This window comes from Rhinatrema bivittatum, chromosome 2 (genome assembly GCF_901001135.1).
Source record: "Rhinatrema bivittatum chromosome 2, aRhiBiv1.1, whole genome shotgun sequence".
Classification (NCBI taxonomy): Eukaryota; Metazoa; Chordata; class Amphibia; order Gymnophiona; family Rhinatrematidae; genus Rhinatrema; species Rhinatrema bivittatum.
In genome coordinates, this window is record NC_042616.1 from 336431779 (window position 1) to 336450351 (window position 18573).

At 47.4% G+C, this 18573-nt stretch overlaps 1 protein-coding gene across 1 annotated transcript in view; it reads right to left on the reverse strand.

Moving 5' to 3' along the window:
• MLH1 (mutL homolog 1) overlaps positions 1 to 18573 on the reverse strand; it is a 180564-nt gene that overhangs the window by 50967 nt on the left and 111024 nt on the right. Inside the window, 2 exon segments of the mRNA XM_029589829.1 lie at positions 6536 to 6644; positions 17174 to 17322. Of these exon segments, the coding sequence (XP_029445689.1) occupies positions 6536 to 6644; positions 17174 to 17322 (258 nt within the window).

Sequence of the window (18573 nt, forward strand, 5' to 3'; positions counted from 1 at the left end):
TAATGAATTTTGACACTGAGCTCAAAAGGTTGGCCATCACTGCCCTAGTGACAATGACAGGGCCCAGTCTAAAGGTCTGTGGGTAAAATTCAAAACAAGATTGCAGGGCAGACTTCAAAGGCCATCTGGTCTTTTTTTCAGCAGTCAATTCTATGTTTCTATTGTACTTTTAGTTTATTGATTTTACATTTGTGTGTCAATGATTCTTAAGACACTGCAATTATTCTACTTACAACTATCTGCTTACACATGTTACTGATTCTTGTTTTGAAATAGTTACCTGTTATAAGAAAATTATTCCTTACCTGCTAATTTTCGTTCCTGTAGTACCATGGATCAGTCCAGACTGGTGGGTTATGTCCCCCGTCCAGCAGATGGAGTCAGAACAGAGCTCGAGGGCTCCGCCTCCTATACCAGCTCACCCTCTGCTGGAGCTCAGTATCGTGAATAACAAAGCCCAAAAGAGCAATAACAAAACAATTTGGATCAAAACCCTGATGAAAATCAACATCAATAACAATAAAACAGGCATGACCTAACAAAAAGAGGTCGCCAACGTCAACTTGTGAGGAGCTGTACAACTCTGAGAGAGAACCAGAGAGAAGAAAGAAGAGACAGGAGATAACAATGAATCCGAGCAGGTCGCAAGATCCCAGCGTGGTGGGCGTCTGGACTGATCCATGGTACTACAGGAACGAAAATTAGCAGGTAAGGAATAATTTTCTTTTCCCTGTACGTACCAGGATCAGTCCAGACGGTGGGATGTACCAAAGCTTCCCTACTATGGGTGGGCCCTTGAGAGCCCTACTCGGAGAACCTGATCGCCAAAGTGCCCAGGAGCCGAAGGCGCCAGGTGTAGGCGATAATGCTTAGCGAAGGTATGCAGCGACTTCCACGTCGCCGCCCGGCAAATATCCTGTGGGGAGACGGCACGAGACTCCGCCCAAGACGCTGCTTGAGAGCGTGTAGAATGAGCTCGAACGCCCCTGGGCGGATCCCGACTGGCCCCGATATAAGACGACGAGATGGCATCCTTGATCCAGCGGGCGATGGTCGTCTTTGAAGCCGAGGAGCCCTTCTTAGGTCCCGACCAGAGCACAAACAAATGATCGGAAACCCGAAAGGCATTGGTAACCTCCAGGTAGTGGAGTAAGACTCGTTTGACGTCCAAGTTACGAAGAGACCTCGACTCCTCTGGAGAGAACGCCGGGAGTTCCACCGTCTGATTCACGTGAAACGAAGAGACCACCTTCGGGAGGAAGGAAGGTACTGTTCGCAGAGAGATCCCCGCCTCCGAAATGCGAAGGTAGGGTTCCCTGCAGGAAAGAGCTTGCAGCTCCGAGATTCGACGGGCAGAGCATATTGCCACGAGAAAGACAGTCTTCATAGTGAGGCCTTTAAGAGAAGACTCCTGCAGAGGTTCGAAAGGAGCGCCCGCTAGGGCCCGGAGGACCAGGTTAAGACTCCACGACGGACAAGGGTCCCTGACCGGCGGCCGTAGATGTTTGGCCCCCTTCAGGAAACGGGCGATATCCGCCTGGAGAGGAAGGGCGACCGGTGTCTGTACCACAACATTCAGGGCCGCTACCTGCACACGTAGGGAATTGTATGCAAGACCCTTATCCAGCCCGTCCTGCAAAAATTGAAGGATCAGAGGTACCGACGCCTCCGTGGGTCGGGCCCCATGATCGGTACACCAGGCCTCGAAGACCTTCCACACTCGCACATAAGCAACAGAGGTAGAAGGTTTGCGGGCCCGGAGCATCGTAGAGATTACCGCCTCCGGGTAGCCTCGTCGGCGGAGGCGGCGCCGTTCAAAAGCCAAGCCGCAAGACAAAAGAGTGCCGCCTGCTCGAAAAATACCGGACCCTGCTGCAGGAGCCGAGGAAGATGACTCAGGCGTAACGGTCCGTCCACTGTCATGTGAACCAGGTCTGCAAACCAAGGACGACGCGGCCACTCCGGAGCTACTAGAATCACGGGACCGCTGTGAGTTTCTATCCTGCGGAGTATCTTGCCCACTAAGGGCCAGGGAGGAAAAACATAGAGTAGCTGATCTGCCGGCAACGGCAGCGCTAGAGCATCCACCCCCTCCGCGCCGCGCTCCCTTCTGCGACTGAAGAAGCGCGGGGCCTTGGCGTTGAGGGCGGTCGCCATCAAGTCCAGTCGCGGCGTTCCCCAACGGCGAACCAGGAGCGTCATCGCCTCGTCGGAAAGGGACCATTCGCCGGGGTCCAACCGCTGACGACTCAGGTAATCCGCTTGCACGTTGTCCACGCCGGCGATGTGGGAGGCCGCGAGCCGAACCAGATGAAGTTCCGCCCATTCCATCAGGAGCGTGGTTTCGACGGAGACCTGTTCGCTCCTCGTCCCGCCTTGACGATTGATGTACACCACCGTGGTGGCGTTGTCCGAAAGAACCCGTACCTCTCGATTCCGAATCAGGGGTAGGAAACGTCGAAGTGCGAGGCGTACTGCTCTGGTCTCCAGACGATTGATCGGCCACCTCGCCTCCTCTGGGGACCCCGTCCCCTGTGTGGCGCTTCGTTCGCAGACAGCGCCCCACCCCACGAGGCTGGCGTCGGTGGTCACGATCACCCAAGAGGGAACGTCGAGGGAGACGCCTCGGGCCAGGTGAGCCGGGACCAGCCACCACTCCAGACTGTCTCGAGCTGACTGAGGGAGGGGTAGAACCACCTGATACTCCTGTGACACCGGTTTCCATCGCGACAGCAGGGACGCCTGCAGTGGACGTAGGTGAGCAAACGCCCAGGGCACCATGTCGATGGTGGACCCCATCACTCCCAGAAGCTGTAGATAATTCCAAGCGGTGGGTTCCGACAAAGTCGCGAACTGACGGACGTGCTCCCTCAAGGAGAGTGCCTTGTCCGCACGCAGGAAGACCATGCCTTGCTGAGTGTCGAAGGTCGCCCCCAGAAAATCCAAGCGTTGGGATGGGACGAGGGAACTCTTGGGGAGATTCACAACCCAGCCCAGAGAGCGAAGCATCTCCAAGACTCTGGCCACCGAGGCCTGTCCATGCGAGAAGGATTTCGCCCGCACCAGCCAGTCGTCCAGGTAGGGGTGCACTAAGATCCCCTCCCGCCGGAGGGCCGCCGCAACCACCACCATGATCTTGGTAAAGGTCCGCGGAGCCGTTGCGAGCCCGAAGGGTAGGGCCTGAAACTGAAAGTGCTGACCGAGGATCTTGAAACGTAGGTAGCGTCTGTGGTCCGGACGTATCGGGATGTGCAGATACGCCTCCGTCCGATCCAGGGAAGCCAAAAACTCCCCCTGGTGTACCGCAGCAATCACTGAACGCAGCGTCTCCATGCGGAATCGGTTGACCCGCAGAGAGCGGTTCACTTCCTTCAGATCCAGTATGGGCCGGAACGAGCCGTCCTTTTTGGGAACCACGAAGTAGATGGAATAATGGCCCGAGCCCACCTCGGCGAAAGGAACGGGAACGATAGCCTCTATGGCTTGCAGACGGTCTAGTGTCTGTTGAACCGCCATCCGTTTGAGGTCGGAGCCGCACGGAGAGAAGAGAAATCTGTCCAGAGGAAGATGGACAAATTCCAAGGCGTAACCGTATTGGATGGTGTCCAGGACCCACTGATCTGAAGTAATCTTCACCCACTCCTCGACGAAATCTGTGAGTCGGCCCCCGATGGGCGGACAGGAGGAGTGGGTCGGTCTGGCATCATTGGGTAGATTTGCCGGGGGGGTTCCCCTGGCCCGAGCCCTCTCTCGCGGGCCTCCGCCCACGAAAGGATCGCAACCACGGTTGGGATCTATTGGGAGCAGTGCGAGGATTGGACTGCCGGTAGGATCTATAGCGTCGCTGTGCTCGAGCCCTGGTTCTGGTGGAGGCAAACGGCCTATAAGGCCTCTGCCGATCTTCGGGTAGACGATGCACTGCATTTTCCCCCAGTGACTTCATAATCTGATCCAGGTCGTTCCCAAAAAGAAACTTCCCACGAAAGGGAAGGGATCCCAGGCTCGATTTGGAGGAGGCGTCCGCAGACCAATTCCGGAGCCACAGGAGGCGACGAGCCGCCACCACCGACACCATGGAGCGGGCCAGAACGCGAAAAAGGTCATACAGAGCATCCGCCCCGTAAGCGATGGCAGATTCCAGGCTGTCGGCCTGAGCTGCTTCTTCCGGAGGCAACTGTTGTGACGTCAGGAGTTGCTGGACCCAGAGAAGACTAGCCCTCTGGGTCAAAGAACTGCACATGACAGCTCGCATCCCTAGGGCCGAAACCTCAAACACCCTCTTGAGGAATGTCTCCAATTTGCGATCTTGTGTGTCCCGTAGGGCCGTCCCGCCCATCACCGGGATCGTAGTTCGCTTAGTCACCGCTGAGACCGCCGAGTCCACCTTAGGGAAACGGATGAGATCTAAGAAATCCTCTGGCAAGGGATATAATTTTTCCATGGCTCGGGTGACCCTCAATGCCGCTTCAGGGACGTCCCATTCCCCCGTGAGGAGCTGGAGAAAAGACTCATGGACCGGGAAAGCTTTAGCCCTAGGTCTGAGGGCGGCCAGGACCGGGTCCCCTTTCTTGGAGCATGTTGCGACCGCCGGAGCCACAGGCGCCGGGGGGTCCGGTGGAGGATCCAGATCTAGCTCTTGAAGGGTCTGGTGAAGCAGGTCTTCTAGTTCCTCCTTATGGAAGATCCGCATGGCTCGCGGGTCGTCGCCCTCCGTTTGCCCCTCCAATTGCGCCGGATCCGGAGGGTCCGAAGGGTCAGGGCCCGAGGAGGGAGCCGCTCCCGCCCCTGGAGGCTGAGATGGCAAAGCCGAGGAGCTTGTGGCTGGCCCAGCCGAGGTCAGGGGCCCGGAGGCCGGAAACGAGAGCTTGGGAACTTTGGGAGCAGGAGGCCCTGAGGGGGCTCCCCCCGGCTCTGTGAGGCCCTGCAGGTAAGCCGTGTGCATCTTTAAAATGAAGTCCGGGGAAAAAAAAAAAAAAAAAACGGCAGGCTGGCTGAAGTCGCAGCCGCAGGGGCCCCTTGCAGTGGTCGGGCCGGTTAGAGCTTCCTCGGGGCTTCGGTGCAGGCGGGGGGCGCCCCGAACTGCGTCTGTTTCCTCCGGAGAGTGTTCTGAGGGAAAATCCCGCTCCAAAATGGCCGCCGTTCCCGCCATTGGCGAGGACGTGGCCGGCCCGCTCATCCCTGGCTGTGGTGAGGAGGGCGCTGGGCGCGAACCCGAGCCACGCGAACCACCTTCCCCTTCAGGGAGGCAGCGCGGGCAAACTCCCTCCTTCGAAAAACGAGACCCTGCCTCACCGCAGGTCTCGCAGCGGGAGAAGCGCGGCATGAAGAAGCCGCTATGAGAAATCACCTCGGGGGGGGGGGGGGGCCAAAAAGGAAGCGCACCGCGGGGGGGCCGAAAGGCCGACTCAACCCGCCTGACAGATCCTTAGGCGCCGGCGGGAAAAACCGCTAGCGGCGCGCCCAGGCCCGAGATAGCGTTCGCCGGGCCACAGGACCGTCAAGGACCGCGTGAGAGAGCCGGGTGTACCGGCAAACGCCGACAAGTGAAGAGAAAAGCTGCAAGAAAAAAACCACACAGAAAATAACACTTACCCCCAAACGCAGGAAAGTGAAACTGCAGGAGGAGGCAGAACAGAGCAGCACGCCTCCTCAAATCACTGACAGAATAAAAACTTCTTTTTTTTTTTTTTTTTTTCAATTAACTTGATCCAAATTGTTAGCTAGCAAACAAAAGACAGGTAGAACTCAAAGAAAAGTAGAAAGAGACTCAAAAACCTGTCAGACTGGGGAAGCACTGTTTCCCCAACTCACATCTGCTGGAGTCAGAAAGATACGGAGCTCCAGCAGAGGGTGAGCTGGTATAGGAGGCGGAGCCCTCGAGCTCTGTTCTGACTCCATCTGCTGGACGGGGGACATAACCCACCGTCTGGACTGATCCTGGTACGTACAGGGAATGTATTGATGCAAATGTATAGGTGGTGGTATTGTGGCACATGCCTACAGGCACGTGCCTTCTGATCCTTTGTTGTTGGAAAGAGTGTGGGGGCTGTGGAAGCTGAAGCCTAGATAGCTCATGGTTTCTTCTGGAGTCCTCTGCTAGGGCTGGATTTAACTAGTTATTCGGCAGTTAAATTCAGTGATCTTGATGAAGAGTTAACTTGAAACACTGCAGCAGTGTTAGAATACCTAGGGATATTTTCAGCATATTACTTATCTTTAGCCAAATTGTGTATCTTAAAGGCTTACTAACGAGCATTTTACTGCATTGAAAAACTGACAAAACTAGCAATGAAAGGACATTTCTGAGATCAATAGTTATAATAATGCTGACAGCACATGTTAGTGCATTATTCAAGACACATAGTCAGCTATGTGATGGTCTCTAATGTACGGTGCTGAGCATTCATGTATAAAGGATCTTTTCTTCTTTATATTTGATTTTTCCACCTTTAAGGTTCTCTCTTTTTGACCTTATGTACTAAAACAGATAGCATTAGCCACCCTGCATTCCTGACCTCTGCTGGTGCTTGCCTACCTGAGTTGGGTAGTATTCATCAAATACAGTTTTGTCTGGTACTGTGCCAAGGCCCACTGAGGATTCACACAGCCAACAAATGTCTGGCTGCACAGCATCTCCTGCAGACCTGGAATACAAGACAAGTGAAAATGAAGTCACATGTACAACAAAAGGCATTCTTTCACATTTCTGTACCACCACATACTCTTCTATAAAAAAAAAAACCCAATGAGGTATGTGGGAGTTGAAAACAGGCACCCAGAAGCAGAGATTTGATGCACAAGTACACCCAGCAGATTGAAAAAACAAAAAACAGATGAGTTTGGACATTAGTGTGTTGCTGATCATCAGATCCCAAAAATTCAAGGCAGTGGTAAAAAGGAAGTCAGAGCTCACTAGAATAAATGGAAGCTTTGCTCCCAGCAGGGTAAAACTCTTTACTATGAAAAGCATAGCTGGATTCTTTGCAAGCATATTTAATGCAATAAGTGCATAGCTCCTGGGGAAAACAATACCCTATAAACACCATGCTGCAGACATACCACCTACCACCTTGGGCTCTAACCCTTTTCCTTCCAGATTTAAGAAAACTAAGTGGGTTTTGGCCTATATGGTTCATTTATGGGACATCTCTAGGAACATGGGTAGGTGGCTGGGGGTAGGTGGCTTACCATCGGTCCACTCTGAACCAATTTAGCACTTGCATCCCCATCATCATAAAATTGGGCACAACACTACTCACTGTGTCATCTTTCACATGACACATTAAAACAAGATCCTATCTATTCTGCAAATACATGTTGCAAGAGTAGGATGTTAAATGCATGGCTAAAATTCCAAAACATATGAGATCAAGGTTGATAATAAGCACATATAAGTCAAGAAAACCCAAAAAGCCAAGAATGAAATACCAGGTCCAAAGTCAGCAGCTGTTACCTGCAAACAAATGATTTAAGAGCATATATAAATATAGTGATAGAATAAGAGGAGCTTTCAGGAACTTTAATGTATTCGCAGAAGCAATATAATCAGCATGAAAAAGGGGGAATCTTTATCTTGACTGCCAGCTAAAGTATCTGGAAAAATAGCTAGTATTGCTGCAGCTGTTACCTGCAAATAAATGATTTACGACCTGGTATATAAACATATGAGATAGAGGTTGATAATAAGCACATGTAAGTCCAGAAAACCCAAAAGCCAAGAATGAAATATCAGGTCTTAAATCATTTGTTTGCAGGTAACAGTTGCAGCAATACTATATATATATATATATATATATATGGCTGCGCATTTTCCACGCGCTATTACCCCTTACTGTATAAGGGGTAAAAATAGTGCATTGAAAACGCACGGCCAAATGGGAGCTAACAGTGCGCTCAGCCTGAGCGCACTTTACTGCATCGGCCTGATTGCCAGCTAAAGTGTCTGTTTATATATATATATATATATATATATATATATATATAAACAGACACTTTAGCTGGCAATCTGTTTATATATATATATATATATATATATATATATATAAACAGACACTTTAGCTGGCAATCAGGCCGATGCAGTAAAGTGCGCTCAGGCTGAGCGCACTGTTAGCTCCCATTTGGCCGTGCGTTTTCAATGCACTATTTTTACCCCTTATACAGTAAGGGGTAATAGCGCGTGGAAAATAGCGTGGAAAATAGCGCGTGGAAAATGCGCAGCCAAACCCCCCCCCCCCCCCCCCGAAACTAATAGAGCCCGCAACATGCAAATCATGTTGATGGGCCTATTAGTCATTCCCGCGCGATACAGAAAGTAAAATGTGCAGCGAAGCCGCACATTTTAATTTTGGCCAGCACCAGAAAAGTGTACAGAAAAGCAGAAAAAACTGCTTTTCTGTGCACCCTCCGACTTAATATCATAGCGATATTAAGTCAGAGGCCCCAGAAATAAAAAAAAAATTAAAAATCTGCCCGCAGTCCGCGGGTTGGAAGACGGACGCTCGATTTTGCCGGCGTCCATTTTCCGAACCCGTGGCTGTCAGCAGGTTCGAGAACAGACACCAGTAAAATTGAGTGTCGGCTGTCAAACCTGCTGACAGCCGCTGCTTCTGTCAAAAAGGAGGCGCTAGGGACGCGCTAGTATCCCTAGCACCTCCTTTTACCGCGGGCCCTCATTTACATATTTTTTGTTTCTGAATCTCACGCCCAGGAGAGCGGCCTGGGCGCGCGCTGGAAGAGCGGGCACTTGCCGGCTCTCCTGCGGGTTTTTCTGTATCGGCCCGAATAAAAATAAAGATTCCCCCTTTTTCATGCTGATTATATTGCTTACGCGAATACATTAAAGTTCCTGAAAGCTCCTCCTACACTATCACTCCCATCATAATGGAAGAAAGTTTGCTTACTGTAAACTGTGTTCTCTGCAGACAGCCGGATGAATTACACACAACATCTGATGACATCAAATGGACATCTCTCTCTAAGCTCATAGAGCTTTTGCTCTACTGAGCATGTGCAGGAATTCCCATGCAAGCATTACCTCCTGAGCCCCCTCAGTCAATTTTAGAGCTAAGTCTAGCTAAATAGTGGACTAGAGCTAAATCTAGCTAAGTAGTCAACTGTCCAGGGAGGAAGGCGGGTATTTAGTATAGCTAATTCATACTGCTGACTATGGAGAACACCATTTATGGTAAGCAAACCTGCTCTCTCCATTGACAAGCAGGGCTAAATTAGCCATGATAAGTGGGAAGTCCCATGCTGTGGACTGCATCAGAGCATTTACTAAATAAGCAAGCTGGATCTTACCATGGAGAGTAGACTACTGGGTGAACAGTCTACACAAAACTAAGTTTACTGTCATTCTTAGAAAGATTGTCTAGACAGTAATGGGCTATAAAGTGTGCACTGATGATCAAGTTGCAGCTTTGCAGATGTCTTCGAGAGGTACAACTCATAGATGAGCCACTGATGCAGCCATGGCTCTAACTTGATGAGTCCTCATTGAGTCTGAAATCTATATACTGCTTGTGCATAACAATATGCGATACAGTCAGCTACCAGCTGGACGATGTACGTTTGGCAACTGCTATGACCAGTCTGTTGGAATAATAAGAGACAAACAGATGCGAGGCCTGACAACATGGCTGTATTATTTTCCTTTAGTAAGCCAAGGCTCTTTTGCAGTCTAATGAATGAAGATCCTTTTCATCTTCATGTACAAGTGGCCTCAGAAAGAACATAGGTAACACAATGGCTTGAATATGGAAATCTGATATCAACTGAGGTAGAAACTTTGGGTGGGTGCAGAGCCATGTGAAAGAATTGCATAAAGGATGGATTCATTGACTGTGTGAGAACCACATTCAGGTCTCAATGTACAAGTGGTTTTACAGCTGGAGGTTTAGTATGCCATAAGCTTTCATGAACTTAAGTATCAACGGATGATACTCAAACTAAGGGTAGACCAGCTATGACATTGAAATGTACTCTTACTAGTGAGTTATTAAGACCAGTGGAAGAAAGAGACAGCAAGTACTTAAGTAGCTCTTTTGGTTCGCATGCAAATGGGTCCAAGGAAATTTATTGATACCATATGGAGAACCATTTCCATTTAAAACCGTAAGTTCTCCTAGTGGACAGCTTCCTAGTGGAGACTATTTCATTTTCAACTTCTTTGAGTAATGAGAATTTGGTGATCAATGAGCGCTCAACATCCAGGCTGTTGAGTTGAGAGAGGGAAGGTTCAGATGATACAAAATTTCTTTCTTCTTGAGTTAATAAGGATGGATCTGTCCCTTGTGGGATCGGGGGGGTATTGAATAATTTTATCAGATATGCAAACCATACTTGTCTGGGCTATGCTGGAGCAATACGAATTAGACGGGCCCAGTCTTTGAGCACTACCTACACCATTCTGGCTATCAATGGAATCAATGGAAAGTGTATATGAAATCTGTAATCTAGCTGAGCAGAAAATCATCCTGAGCAATCTGAGGTTGCTGGTTAGAATGGAGCAAATCTTTCCACTTTCCTTTTTTCCTCTGATGTGAAGAGGTTGATTTCTGGAAGTCCCCACAGACTGAACAGTCTGTCAGCAGTTGACCACTACAGGGCCAATTCATGTGGGCAAAATACTCTGCTGCGATGATCTGCTAGTACAGGGGTCAGGAACCTTTTTGGCTGAGAGAGCCATAAACGCCACATATTTTAAAATGTAATTCCATGAGAGCCATACAATATGTTTAAAACTAAATACAAGTAAATGTGTGCATTTTATGTAAGATCACACTTTTAAAGTACAATAAGTCTCTGAAAATATTACACCAGGCCTTAAGACACCAATACATCTCCTATTAGGAAAACGGACCAAGTCAGGCTGCTATAGAGTCCTACACAGAAACTACACGCCAGCAGAAAACCACACCTGAATCACGTGCTGTCCCTCACCAAAAATAGAATAAAGAGACCAAAACGCATAACAAGAAGCATGCAGAAAAAACTGAATTGGAAACTGCAACAAGCCAGAGTTTCTGTATGCAGTGTAACAAAGGAAAAAAGAAACATCACCCATCCTTATAAAACAAATCAAGAAATATAAAATCATCAGGGGTAAAATTGTACTAACAAAAAGAACATATTTCGAAACAGCTGATGAGTGGAATATCCAATAATTAAAAACTCATATAAAACATTTCCAGATACCAACAAAATATTTCAAAATAGCAGACACAAAGACCCAGTAATGAAAAATAAGGATACAAACATTTTTTTGCTCTGCATACCTGGGAACATTTGATATCCAGGTGTCCTGAGATTGTTCTGAATTAGCAGGAGGTGGGGTGGTTTGCTTGGAACTTTCTCCTCTCTCAGTCACATACCAGCGCTCTCTCTCACATTGGCTCTCAATGACACACCTATACACACATGCTCTCAGTACTCACATATACACATGTTTTTTCTCTCTCACTTATATAGGCTGTTAATTACACATTTACACACATGCTGTCTATCTTTTCACGCTTACACACACACACACAGGCTTTCAATCACATAAATACATGCTGTCTTTTTCTCTAACACACAGACTCTCATTCACATGCTTACAAACATGTCCTCTCTTTCTCTCATTTACACACAGACTCTCATTCACACACTCACATGCTCCCTCACCTAAATCAGCTCTCAATCACACACAGACACACATGGTCTCTCTCTCTCATTTAAACACAGGCTTTCAATCACATACTCACATGCTCCATCACCTAAACCAGCTCTCAATCACACACAGACACACATGATCTCTCTCTTACTTATACACACGGGCTCTTAATCATACATACACATGATTTCTCTCACACACAAAGGATCTCAATCATACACACATTCTCTTTCACACAAACAGGTTTTCAATCACAAACTTACACATACAAGTTCCCAATGGTAAACTTACATTCATGCTCTCTCTCTCTCACAGGCAGGCTCTCAATCACAGACATACTGTCTTTCACATGTACAGGCTCTCAATCATTCACATACATGCAATCTCTCACACACACACACACACACACACACACAGCCCCCCCCCCACCCCCCGCGGCCCGGAAGAGGAAGTGGAGAGTATCGGCTGCCTGCGCAGCTAGAAGAGGCCACGCTAGTGCGCTTGGCATCGGCCTGAAGAAAAGAAGACTGCAGCGCGGCTCAGAGGAAAATGAAGAGGTTCAGCCGCGGCCGATGGGACTCCGCCTCCGCGAGGGCTGAAAATGAAGAGGTTAGCGTTGGGAGGAGGCTGCTGCTGCCGCGAGTTCCCGGGGTGGGGATGGGGGAGAGAGAGAGTGAATGAACGAGCAAGCATGTTTGCTCGCTCATTCACTCTCTATCTCCCCCACCCCGGGAACTCGTGGCAACAGCAGCCTCCTCCCAACGCTAACCTCTTCATTTTCAGCCCTCGCGGAGGCGGAGTCCCATCGGCCGCGGTTGAAGCTCTTCATTTTCCTCCGAGCCGCGCTGCAGTCTTCTTTTCTTCGGGCCGATGCCGAGCGGACTAGCGTGGCCTCTTCTTGCCGCGCAGGCAGCTGATACTCTCCACTTCCTCTTCCGGGCCGCGGGGGGGGGGGGGGGGGGGGGAGGAAGAAGAGAGCTCGCCAGTGCCGCTGACTCCAGCTGTCCTGCCGCGTTCCGCCCGGGCTGACAGCATTTTAAGCCCAGGCGGAGGAGGACCGGGGAGCAGCTGGGTCAGCGGGAAAGTGTGGCGACTGTCTGCGAGCCAGATGCAGCCCTCAAAAGAGCCATATCTGGCTCGCGAGCCATGGGTTCCCGACCCCTGTGCTAGTATGTTGGAGATCCCTGGAAAGCAGGTTGCTTTCAGGACAGTTTGATGTTTGCATGCCCATTCCTATATCTTTATTGTCTCCAAGCAGAAAGAGTCCATGATCCTGTGCCACCTTGTCTGTTCACATGGAACATGGCTACCTGGTTATCGGTTTGAACAACAATGCTCTTCCCTTGGGGGAGACACGTGAAAGTTGTCAGAGCATATCTGATTGCTCACAGTTCTAGGAGGTTGATCTGAAATTGTCTTCCCAAAAATGACCAAGTCCTTCGAGTTCGAGAATGAACACGACCTTGGTGGGTCCTCCAACTGTTTGTGGAGGCAAATGTCACTGTTACTTGGTATGGAAGAAGATGAAGGATGAAAGAGAACATAAGAACATAAAATATGCCATACTGGATCAGACCAAGGATCCATCAAGCCCAGTATCCTGTGTCCAACAGTGGCTAATCAAATCACAAGTACCTGGCAAGTACCCAAACATTAAATGAATAGATCCCAAGCTACTAACCTCATTGATTAAAAAGTAGTTTATGGACTTCTGCTCTAGGAACTTATCCAAATCTTTTTTAAACCCAGTTACATTAACTGATGTAACCACATCTTCTGGCAATGAATTCCAGAGCTTAATTATGTGTTAAGTGAAAAAGAATTTTAAGCCATCAGTGTTACTTCTGCTTTATTTTTTGTGAAACCTTCACCTTAGTCATCAAGGGCTGAGTTAACTGGTTGCATTGGGAGTGGAGGCCCCAATGTAGGAGTCACATGTGAAGGCAGGATAGAGAAACTACTTGAACTGCCGCCTCCATGTGGCCCAGAATAACCAGAATTTCCCTGTCTGTCAACTGATCTGCATTCAGTAGTCTGTATACAAAGGTCCTGAGAGTGTTCGCTTGATCCAACATAAAGAAAGCTCTCAATTGCACACAATCAAGCCATGCTTAAATGAATTTGATTTTCTAGAAAGAAATTAGTTGATTTCTCAAAGTTCACCAGGATACCTGTCATCTAGGTAAAGGAAATCCTGGATGCCCTGCTACTACAGCAAGGCACATGGTCAAGACCCACTGTGCTGCTGAAAAACCAAAGAGGACTACTTGGTACTAAGAGAGGAGTCCAACATAAAGCATAGGTTATGCCAGTGGGAGGGATGGATGGGTATATGAACATAGTTATCCTTTAGATCCAGGGCACACATCCATTCTCTTCTCCAGATAAAGGGAAAGTTCATCTTGAATCTCTCCTAGAGTATATTCAGATTTTTTTTAAAATCCAGGATAGATCTCAATACTCTGGTTTTCCTGGAGATACAAAAATAGTGGGAACAGAACCCCTGGCCATTCTGATGGGGCAGAACAGGTTCTATTGCCTGCTGATTGAGGAGCAACTCTACCTCCAGGCAGAGTTGTGCCAAGCAAGACAGATCTGAATTGAAGGGTGAACAATGAGGAAGTGTGGTAAGTCAAAAGAAAAGTGTCAGGGAACAAATAGGATCTGGCGTATCCAAAGTAGGCCTTGTTCTAGTTCTCAAGATTAGAAGTGGTAAAGAAAGCAAAGCAAGTGGTATTCAGACTCTACAATTTTGAGAGCCCAGAGGTCTTTGGTATTCTTGTACCATTCTTCTTGACAGAGCTCGATTCACCTCCCCTACTGGAGAAGATGATTGCTGGGTTTGAAAAGTGGTCAAAAACTTGGTTTAGTTTTGGAGCTGGACCTGCTGTGTTATTTTTGGTCAGCAACACTCACGTTACTGATTTTGAACCGAAGTGGGAACTGGTACCACTGAAACTGCCAGAAGGGGCGTCTCTGGAAGTATAACCTTTGAAAAGTGTAACAGGACCACCTAGAAACGGACAGTTGCTCCAAGCCTATTGAGAGGGCCTGGTCCACCACATGTTTCTTTATTTGAACAACCATTTCTCTGAGTTTGTCTCCAAAGAGATGATCTCCCAGGCAGGACGTTTGGTGACCTCTCGTGGACATCATTGCGCAAACTACCAGCCATCCAGTGTGCTCCGATGGAAAATGATGAGCATCGGGCTGTCATACAGTATCAAACACTTTGTAAATGGGTAGAATATATACTCCTGCACATCCAAAAGTGGCTGAAGGTATGCAGAAGGAAGGGATTCAATTTTTACATGTAATTTTGTAAGTATCGAACCGTGTAGAACTGGCGAGCAGAAATATGTGCATGAAGCATGGAGCTCTGAAATACCTTTACACCAAAATTGTTCAGTAGCCTAGGATCTTTCCCAGGTGGAGTATTCAAAAAAATTATTATTGCTTTCTTTGCTCTTTTAAGAGCTGATTCTGCTACAACTGATTGATGATATAGTTGAAATATTCCAAAACTGAGGTGAAGGAAATCAGATTCTCCCACATTGTTTGTAACTCTTGCAAAATATCATGGATTGGAATGGCTTCCAGTTTCGACATGGTTTCCAAACCCTGAAAGAGGCTGAACACTTTTCCATGAAGATCCTTGTCCTTAAGAACATTAACTCTGAGTGATATGCCCAACTTTTCCAGAATCCTGGAATAAGAGAGTCCTTCAGGTAAAAACTTCTGAAGAGTCAGGTAGAGGGTTGGAGGGTATTCCCGTCAAACCATCCTCAGAATCTAGAGGAAATGAGACAATAATCCAGGACTCCATTATGAAGGTGACTGAGGGGGGTCCTTTGTCATCTTGTAAGGGTGTATTCATGGTGCAGATCCTCTGATTGCCTGAACTCCACTGCAAGCAAGTGCTGGAGACTAGAACCACCTTGCAGGGGCTCTGATGGAATACCCATTCAGGCTGGGGACACTGGGTCTCCTTCCTGTGTATGTCTGATATCCTAGAAAGGAGAGGTTGGGGATTACCCTCCTTATCCTTAGCTGCTAGAAGTAAAGAAAGTATTCACTAGCTCAACCACTTGGTCCAAGGGCTGATGTTCCCTCTGGCTGGGCATGGAAGGTGGAACAACATCCTTAGATACTATGATGGAATCTCCTTGTCCATCTTCTGGGCTCTGCAAAATTTACATCAGATGCCGATTAAGTGTCAGGGAACAAATAGGATCTGGCGTATCCAAGGTAGGCCTTATTCTAGTTCTCAAGATTAGAAGTGGTAAAGAGAATCATATATCCTTCTTCCCTGAGAAAGTTCCCCTATGCATGGTAGCAACCAGTACATTAGCAAATGGCTGCACTGGAAGCACAGAGTCACAATGCGTCAATGATGGAGAAGTCTATTCCAATGCTTGAAGCATCAATGGTATTGAGGCTTGATGTGTTCAGGTCTTGCATATCAACAGCGCTGAGGATTGATGTACTGGAGAATAGTGTGTTGGTTGCATTGATGACACTGAGATTTGAAGCTTTTTTGGTGCTAGTTGCATCACCGGTTCTGAAGAGTGCCTCTTCTTTTTCTTAGTCGTGCCCCGCAACTTTTTTTTTGTTTGTTCAACCCTGAAGACTCATCACATTCTGCTAAAGGGGGAGACTTCTCTGAGGAGTTTGTTCAACTCTGCATCCAGGGAGCCAGATGAGGTTCCACTTTGGGGACAGACTGCAGTTTTTCAGAGACTTACACAGTGCCTCCATTTCTTGGGCCCTGGATTTTTGGGAGCATGGGGACATCTGGCCACAGGGGTAACAATTTGCTTGGTCGTGGTTTGGTCCGAGGCAGTGATAACAAATAACATGCCCATCTGTAATGTACATTTTTCTACTGAATACACAGTCATTGAAGCTGCTCACAGTGGACTTCATGAAGCCAGACATCTTGCGAAGAAAACTTTTTTTTTTTTTTTTTTAAATGGCATTGAAAAGTGCTGTTTGGGGGACTGCCAAGGCAGCAAGGCAATTGAAAAATAGAAAAAAATTTAAATAAGGATGATAATGAAGGAAAACACAGAGACAGGGTATTTGTCTGTGCTGATTCTCAGACAAAAAAAAAAAAAAAGACTGTAGGGGCTCACAAATTAACACCAACACATGAATTCCCACACATGCTAATTCAGCACTGCTTGCCGATGGAGAAACTAATTAACATGGGGTGCTGCTGTGCCAACCTTCAAAGTCCCATGCAGATCTCACACGGATTCATGCAAAATATGAATGCAGTACAAATAGCTAAGAAGTGAACCTGGGTAACAATATTTTAAAAAGATGTACTTCCCCCCCCCCCCCCCAAAAAAAAAAAAGGTGTAAAATTGAATGTTGGGCAAAAAAAGCTAAGAAAACATGGAATTAGACCAAACAAAGAATTAATAGCGTCAAGAAACGGGAAAGCTGATATCCTGCAGACTCTAGCTAGTACTGCTACCTAACCCATATTTCATAGACAAATACAAGCGCTTTTACTTTTCAGTGCTTGGCCATCGATTTCTTGTCGTAGGCTCAACACGCTGGACAGATTAACAATCCTCCTCTGAGGAGAGCAGGCAGCAGTCATCTCTGCTCCAGACTTATCTTCCGTCATTTCCACATCAGAGCCTTTCCGCAAACGCTTCCTGACATTATTTTATAAAAGAAGGGATGAAAAATAGGGTTGCATTACAAACTTTATATTCAAAAGATGACATGTAAATCAGACTTAGGTCTTACATTCAAAAGGCAACCAGCAGCCTCACTATCTTTCAGGATCTTCCAAGGGCTGAACTTCAGTTTTAGTAGTCATAATGGTCCTGGAGAAAACTGGAATTTTTATAAGTTGTGATGTGTTTTATAAAGGGACAAAGGGAAAAAAAATTACATTACATAAGATTTCATGACCACACAGATTCTGCCATATAGGTAACGTCTGAAGCAGAGTCCTGTGTGTCTGGCATTGCTGCCTGGATGTCCCACAGCCTCTTTAAACTTAACATGGCCAAAACAAAACTTATCTTTCCTCACAATTTCTTTCCCTCCCCCCCATCTCTATGGGTAATAGTGTTAATATCTTCCTAGTCCCCTCAGGCCAAAACCTTGGGGTCATCTGACTCCTCTGCACACATCCAAAACACAGCATTTCATTTTTTTAATGAAATCTCTCTCTTACTTTCTGAACATACTACTAAAACCCTTATCTATGTTTTTCACCACCTCCTATTTAAGACTACTACAAAATGACTCTCACAGGTCTTCTACTGAACTATGAATCTCCACTACAGTCTATTCAAAATTCAGATGCAGGGGTTATCTTCCTCCAATACCCTTACCACCATGTAACTTCTCTTCTCAGGTCACTACAGTGGATCCCCATCTGCTTCTGCACAGTTCAAGCTTCTTCTACAAGTGCCTTCATCCTGCGGCTCCTCATTTCTATTCCTTTATCTCCCCCATGTTCCTCCTCGTGACCTCTGTTCATCAGGCACACTGCTCTGATCTATAATTTTCTCCTCAATTGCCAACTCCAGACTCCATGCTTTCCACCTCACTGCACCATATACCTGAAACAGTCTCCCTGAGGTGCTGCATTATGCCCACAACAACACCCAGGTGTCCTGGACTGATCCTGGTACGTACAGGGAACAACCTATCTTTCTGAAGTAGCTTTTAAATCTTATACCCTGGGTCTTCCTGATCAAAGTCTCGATTTTAACCATCTTTACTGTAAAATACAGTTCCTAAAACCTTACTTGTCCTTGCATCTTGACTACATCATAAGCTCCACAGAACAGGGACTGTCTCTTATGTGCATCTGTACAGGAAGAACAATGAATAAAGAAAGAGAGAAAAAGTAGTAGCAATAATAATAGTGCATGTGGTCTGGAAAGCTC